Source organism: Triticum dicoccoides, chromosome 7A (genome assembly GCF_002162155.2).
Source record: "Triticum dicoccoides isolate Atlit2015 ecotype Zavitan chromosome 7A, WEW_v2.0, whole genome shotgun sequence".
Taxonomy (NCBI): domain Eukaryota; kingdom Viridiplantae; phylum Streptophyta; class Magnoliopsida; order Poales; family Poaceae; genus Triticum; species Triticum dicoccoides.
Window position 1 is genome coordinate 677066260 of NC_041392.1, and position 7208 is coordinate 677073467.

Consider the following 7208-nt stretch of genomic DNA (forward strand, 5'->3'; position numbering starts at 1 on the left):
GTTTCATGTATGTTCATTGTTGCTTTATTATGTATAATAAGCGGGTGGGTGTTTTTAGTAAATCCATTTGTTGGCCCGTGGCAACGCACGGGCAGTCTACTAGTTTATCTAAGAATGCAGATTAACTTCCGAATACCACGATTTTTACTAGATTTATTTAAGAATGCAAACTACCTTTCTTTGCCATTTGAGATTTTTACTAGATTTATTTAAGAATGCAGTTAACTCCTGGAATTCCCCGATTTTTGCTGCATTTATTTAAGAATGCTGACTACCTCCCATAGTTTCATATTTGTAATATATTTATTTAAGAATGCAGATTAACACCAGAATTCCCTAAAATTGACTATACTTGTTTAAGAATGCAGATTAACGCCCGAAATTCCCCATGATTTACTAGATTTATTTAAGAATGCAAACTAAATCCGGGAATTCCATATTTTCACTAGATTTATGTAAGAATGCAGACTAATCCCAATCTTCCAATTTACAAAGGCAAAAATTGATTGATGTGGTATATAACTATTCGAGTTGTTGGGCGGGAGCATCAAATTCAGAAAAATGATGGTAAAGCATGGACAAGGTTATGGAAGCACAAATTACAGGATGGAAATTTTAATTTGTAAGGACGACAAATCCTGACGAAATACTGAACAGGAGACGGATTTGCCTAAGTAAATTTGACATCCTCGACCTGCCATCCAACGAACGTTCGCCGGTTAAGCGGGTCCTTTTCCATGGCCCTCTTCCCACTAACCCCGGTCTGCGGCCGTCAACGCCAACCGCCGGCGCGAGCTTGCGACTTCCCCTCCTCCCGCTGCGTCGGCCTCCACCTCCGTACCTACTCCCCGGGTACCACCTCCCTCCTCTCTTTGACCGCGGCGCCGCCTCCGCCATAGTCCCTCTCCCCGGCCGCCGCTTGCACTGGATAAGCAGGGTCCGGCTCGTCGGGGCCCAAATCCGGCCGGCGGAGCGCCGTTCTGGCCGGATTGATCCTTTTAGCTGACGCCGGGAGGACCAACCAATCGACCTCCCGCGCGCCGTCCTGTGCCGGTGCCGGTGCCCTCGCAAGCAAGGCCGCGACCAGGGCTAGCCGTGGCCCTCGTCGTCTCCTGTGCCGGTGCGACTCGCAAGCAAGGCCGCGATCAGATGCACGTCCGGCGGAGGCATCTACTCCACTGGCGCGGTGAGTCGTCCTGTGCCGCCTCCATTAGACGGCCTAACTCTGCATACCTCGGCTGTACGCCTGTACTAATCTGCAATCGTTCCCGCGCAGAAACGCTGAAACTTCAGCTGTAATCGCTCTCCAGGCTTTCGACATGGAAAATGCCTGCACAAACCTCAACCAGGTGGCCCGCGCGGTGCGCCTGCTCAAGATCGATGGGTTCAGCCTGACCGCGGGCATGGGCGGCGACTACTGCCTCAAGTCCATATGGACTGTCGATGGGTATGAGCTGGAGGTCCTTATCTATCCGGGCACCACATGGGTGGCTCTGAAACTCGTCTTTCTCAGCGAAGCCCGCACACAGTGGGGCGTGAGGGCGAGCATGGCCTGTCAGCTCGTAGATCTCAGCAGGGAGCTTGAGCCGTATCACGAGTATGGCGTGTCAGAGACCTTCTATCATCCCCAAGACTTCGGGGCATTGGTCTTCATGGACAGAAATAAGATACCATCTGGTTATATCAAGGATGATATGTTGACCCTGCGATGCGCGATCACGGTACTCAAGGAATTACCAGCACCAACCATCCCAGCTGAAGAAGTGATCACCCAACCTTCCACCAACTTGCACCAGCACCTTGGCGAACTCCTGCAGAGCGAGATGGGAGCCGATGTCACGTTTCTTGTGTCTTATGAGTCGTTTGCTGCACACAAGTACATACTTGCCGCAAGGTCTCCGGTTTTCAAGGCCCAGTTCTTCGGAGACATGAAGGAGAAGTGCTCGGCACGCGTGGAGATCAAGGATATGGAGGTGGCGGCGTTCAGGGCCATGCTCCACTTTATTTACACTGACACGGTGCCTGAGCTTGATAGACCGCTCGAGGAGGTGACGACGTTGGCTCAACATTTGCTTGTCGCCGCTGACATGTATGGACTTGAGAGGCTCAAGCTGATTTGTGAAATAAAGCTCTGTGGTGGCATCACTGTCGACACCGCAGCGACCACTCTTGCTTTGGCGGAGCAGCACAATTGCTCCAAGCTCAAGGCCAAATGTGTCGAGTTTATCGTCAGCACACCTGCTGTTCTTGAGGCTGTGTTGGCGACAGATGGGTATAAGCACCTCGAAGCAAGCTGCCCTTTGGTCCTGACTGAGCTTCTCAAGTCTGTCCATGTGAGTAAGAGTCCATGTGTGGTGTAGTAGAACTTATGTCAGCATTTACCTAAAATGGAAAACTTATGTGCATCTATATATGTTTTGTTATGAGCAACTTAACGCTTTCAGTGCTCCTCCAATTTTGATGTAACTTAGTACAATGTCGTCCAAGATTTGGTTGCATGTTTATCAATATTAGTACAAGGGGATAAATAAAGTTGGATGATTCAGAGTGTGTATAGTTTCGTACATGATTTGGTCAGCCGCTGCTACATAATCCAGGTCTTCTGTATCCTGGGAGTTCTTTTGAACATCTTCATTCTCACATCAAATAAAATGATTCCTGTTTATAGGAATCAAACCTGAACCAACCTTTTGGTATCTGGTATGTATAATTGTATACTTTCCACAACATCCTGCAATATCCTCACGATTTTGAAATATTTGTGGAGCTATAACGGAGTTAGATATTTGAATATTCAGTGATGCCCTTTCTTGGTATTTTTAAGCATGCAAGGTTTGTGTCTATTTTGGTGTCATGTCCATGTTTTGGTCCCTCTGTATCAGGTCCATCCTCAAATCCTAAAATCTTCAAACTTTCAAGAGTTTGATCCATGTTATGAAAGCACAATAGCTGTTCTTGTTATTTTACATGTTCCTCTCGGTCATTATATAAGGATGTCTCCACAAATAGTTCACCTTTGATTACAACATTCTTCTCTGGCATGCATCAATTTGTACCAGTACTATAAGCTAAGTTACCAGTAATGTAACTGCTAAATCAACTCAGAAGCGCATGCTCCGGGCTCACACAAATATTTTTCATTCTTTAAGAAAAGTCAAAATATCATACATGTAGATGACAGAGTAAAGTTTTGGAAAGCTCATAAAGCTGCTTCTTCAGCTCAATCCTGTTTATTCTGTGCAAACCAGAAATCAATGCATTTTCTCACAAAATGTTGCATATTCATCGTTCCCTCTAATATCTGCATCTGACATTTTCTCTTTACAAGTTGTTTGGCTATCTGTCTCCTTATAAGCTTATCAGTGTCACACGGTGATATATAACCAGTGTGTGCAGGGTTTGCAAGAACCTTCTTTTCACTGTTGTTAAGAGTTCTTTTTCGACAAAGGGCAAATCTAGTGTTTGTTTTGATGCCTTATCCAGCTGTGGTCTCTTCCGGAGCAGGTTCACTTGGACAAGTCTTGACTGCTCGTGCTCGGAAGTCGATGATCTCCAAACTCCAGGAATATAATTGATGGTATGGCAGCACATGCAAGTTTTTTTATTTGTAAATGCTAAGAAATTATCGCATGAATGTTATTTGTCATGTGTAAGCAGCTCATTACAGCTTGTACAGTATTCTTCAGAAATTGACATATGTGACACATCGACTCTTATTAGTTATTACAAGAAGCTAGAAATTTTATTATAAACAAAATTCCATATGTTTACGTTGTTTACTTCTTCGGTTCCCTTATGCTATAGATCGTGACCGGGGATGCCAGTGGGCAACACGAAGCATGCATATGACGTGCATATATAAATTGCATAATGTGAAGTTATTTGAAGGGGACTATGGTTTACGTTATGATATGACTATGGCTAAAGTAAACTCTATAATAAGTTCAAGTGGAAAAGTGCAGTATATTGTGCAGCCTTTCTGGGTTACCTGGCCTGCATTTGTTTTGTAACTGTGCATATATAAACTGCATAATGTGAAGTTATTTCAAGATGACACCCCGAAGGTGCCACCAAGCAATCAGCGTGGACTGTAGCAAAGTAGGGGAATAGGTGTGGGGATCCAAGACATTTTGTGGGTTGTCTCTGAATGTAGTGTCTCAGCTATGGATACAACGTTGGGTGCGAATAAGGCCCTTGGGCCCCGACTTTGTGACAGCGGCATTCTTTTAGGCGCTCATGGCTCACCGATGATTTTTTGAAGGTGTGTTCTCATGGATCTGGCTGATGAGGTCATACGAGTTCGTGTGTCACGCCCTTCTTCTTTTCTTGAGAGCTGTCATTCGCTTTGATCTATATTCTTTACTACCAAGTGCTGGAGCAAAGATGTCAGCCATGGTTTCGATCAATTGGCAAACGGATAAGTTTTTGTGTCGTGTCGTGTCATGGTATTGCTTTCCTTGATGATTATCAGATAATATATGTAGAGTACCTAAAAAACTAGAAAAAAAAGAGAGAGTTAGGTAGAATAAATGGTCAGATCAGGTGGTGGAGAACTTTTGTTTGTTAAATGTCCCCTTTCTTTCCATACTTTCTCATTTCAAGGGGCCCTGCCCGATGGAATCTTTTCATTTTTCCACTCATCTCACCCAGTCACCTTCCACTCTCTTGGTCACCCACCATCAATGTGAGTCGCCGTCACAAGTCCTGTTTATTCTTGCTGGGTGAACACTCTGCTTTTCTGCCTCTCCTCTTTCCCCCTCTCTTCTCCCTCTTTACCCCCTCATCTCCTGTCCAAAGCATCGACCTGTCGGGATTGATCCGGATCGTGGACGCTGGGACACCAGCTTATCCGCCTCGCTCTCATCGTCTCCTTCGCTGGTGCGACGCTGAGGCTACCTGACCGGTTCTTCTCTGGTGGCACCGTAAGTCGTCCTTCGCCTCCTTGGTTCGCAGGCCTTGCGCGGTGAGTTTTTTATATATCAATATAATGGAAGAGAAGTGCTAGATTGTACTGATCCATAATCATTCCTGCGCAGAAACACTCCCAGACCTTCGCCATGGAAAAGGCCTGCACAAACCTCACCGAAGTCGTCCGTTCCGTGCGGCTGTTCAAGATCGATGGGTTTAGCATGACCATGGGCATAGGCAGGGACTACAGCTTCAATTCCAGATGGAGTTTCGACGGGTATGATTGGGAAGTCCGTATTTATCCACGGACCAATGAGGAATTCAATCGCTCCTGGGTGTCACTACGTCTTATCTTTCTAAGTGAAGCCCGCACGTGTGCTGTGAGGACGACTCTACGCTGTTGCTTGGTAGATCCAACAGGAAGGCTTAAGCCGTCTGAAGAAGATTGCAGGTCAATAATATTCAGGAAACCCCAAGATAGCTCATCTCAAGTGCCCCTCATAACAAGATGTGAACACCTCGAATTATCGGGTTATGTCAAGGATGACTCTTTTACTGTGCAATGCACCCTTGAGGTTTTCAAGGAACTACCAGATGTAGCAACGGTCTCCCTGAAAGAAGTGCATCTCCCACCCTCTAACTTGCACCTGCAATTTGCTCAGCTCCTTCAGAGCGAGACTGGAGCGGACGTCACATTTCTCGTGTCTGGTGAGTCTTTTGCTGCGCACAAGCTCATCCTCGCCGCAAGATCCCCTGTTTGTATGGCCGAGTTCTTTGGAGACATGAAGGAGAAGTGCTCTCAGACTGTGGAGATCAAGGACATGGACGCTACCGTATTCAAGGCCCTTCTTCAGTTCATCTACACCGACACCGTGCCAGAATTCGGACAACAGGTAGAGGCAGATGTGGAGGCCATCTATACCGACACCATGCCAGAATTCGGACAGCAGGAGGCGGCGGTGACGGTGATGGCTCAGCATCTCCTTGCTGCCGCTGACAGGTATGGACTGGACAGGCTGAAGCTCATTTGCGCAGGCGAGCTCGCTGGTGGCATCAACGTCAACACAGCAGCGACAACTTTGGCTTTAGCCGACCTGCACAACTGCCCGGAGCTCAAGGCGAGGTGTGTTGAGTTCATCATCAAAACTTCTGCCACTCTTGATGCTGTGTTGGCGACAGAGGGGTATAAGCACCTGGAGGCAAGCTGCCCTTTGGTGGTGATTGACCTTTTCAAGGCTGCGCGTGGGAGAAAAAATTGAAGCGTATCTTGCTTGCGCTTTCCGGGCATGTTTGTCTAGTATACTACTATATTTTGTTGCCAACTATTTCAACTTCACTTCGATGTAATTTTGTGCTAAATGGTCTACTGTGAGTTTGTGCTCCTCGATGGCAAGCATTGACAAGGTGATAGGCCCTGTTTGTTTGCGCTTATGATTTTGCTTTTGCATATTTTTTTTCACTTTGGCAAAAAGGCCACAAAAGCTCCTAAATAGGGGTTTTTTGCTTCGGCTTTTGACTTACGAATCAATATTGTCTCATCTGCGCTACGCTGCTGCCACGCAAACGTTGCATGTTCCACTCTGAGTATAATGGGAGTTCTTATGGACACCTTGTCACTGAAATTGGGAATAAAATTCAGAAAATCCCATTGAACACTGTTAGGTGGCAATGGTATTAATCTCCCTTCTGTATGGCGTTGGTGTGTGCATTTTATGATTTCCATGGCTCCCTGATTCATGGGTTTTGATATTAGTTCACATGCACATTCTGTGAGATTGAAGAGAGCTGGCAACCGTGGATGGTGAAGTTACCTCTATGTTCATGCGTTTTTGTGATGGACTGAACATTTGTGTACTGAGATTAACTTTCAGCCCGCCCACCTCGGTGCTTCCATCCATCCTATATTATGGGGGAAAGAGAGAGTTACCGCAGCTTATCAACTTAAGCAAAACCCATGATAATTCCAACCATTTTCTCTCACAGAGTACATTAAATGACCGAGTGTTATTTTAGATACAGTCTTAAAATACAATACATTAGAGAAGTTGTATCTAAGCACATTATATATATATATATATATATATATATATATATATATATATATATATATATATATATATATATATATATATATCGCGCTATTCGTCACCCTGGGTAAGGAATAGTTATTCTTCACCCCCCTCTATTTTACCATCAATGCACCATAATTTTACGTTCCGTAAGTTTTTTATTTTTTTCGACGCAAAAAGAGAGCGTAAGAAAATATATATTCGCCGTAAAAAATATTTTATGTTATGTAA

The 7208-nt window shown here is 45.2% G+C and overlaps 2 protein-coding genes across 5 annotated transcripts; both read left to right on the plus strand.

Annotated features, from left to right (window-relative positions):
- The first annotated feature begins 733 nt into the window (after window positions 1-733).
- LOC119329646 (BTB/POZ and MATH domain-containing protein 1-like) lies at window positions 734-3764 on the plus strand. 3 transcript variants are annotated; one of them, XM_037602708.1, is made up of 3 exons: window positions 734-1186; window positions 1277-2333; window positions 3505-3764. In XM_037602708.1, exons 2-3 carry the CDS (start codon window positions 1320-1322, stop codon window positions 3523-3525), a joined length of 1035 nt encoding a protein of 344 aa, XP_037458605.1. In that variant the 5' UTR covers window positions 734-1186; window positions 1277-1319; the 3' UTR covers window positions 3526-3764. The 3 variants fall into 3 exon arrangements, with proteins under 3 accessions (XP_037458605.1, XP_037458604.1, XP_037458603.1); XM_037602707.1 differs by lacking the exon at window positions 3505-3764 and adding an exon at window positions 3397-3503 and having other exon boundaries at window positions 1311-2333; XM_037602706.1 differs by lacking the exon at window positions 3505-3764 and adding an exon at window positions 3397-3501.
- A 380-nt stretch (window positions 3765-4144) lies between these two features.
- Window positions 4145-6337, plus strand: LOC119329645 (BTB/POZ and MATH domain-containing protein 1-like). Of its 2 annotated transcripts, none has more exons than XM_037602705.1 (2): window positions 4145-4922; window positions 5037-6337. In XM_037602705.1, exon 2 carries the CDS (start codon window positions 5058-5060, stop codon window positions 6165-6167), a length of 1110 nt encoding a protein of 369 aa, XP_037458602.1. In that variant the 5' UTR covers window positions 4145-4922; window positions 5037-5057; the 3' UTR covers window positions 6168-6337. The 2 variants fall into 2 exon arrangements, with proteins under 2 accessions (XP_037458602.1, XP_037458601.1); XM_037602704.1 differs by having other exon boundaries at window positions 4158-4963.
- Window positions 6338-7208: the final 871 nt, after the last annotated feature.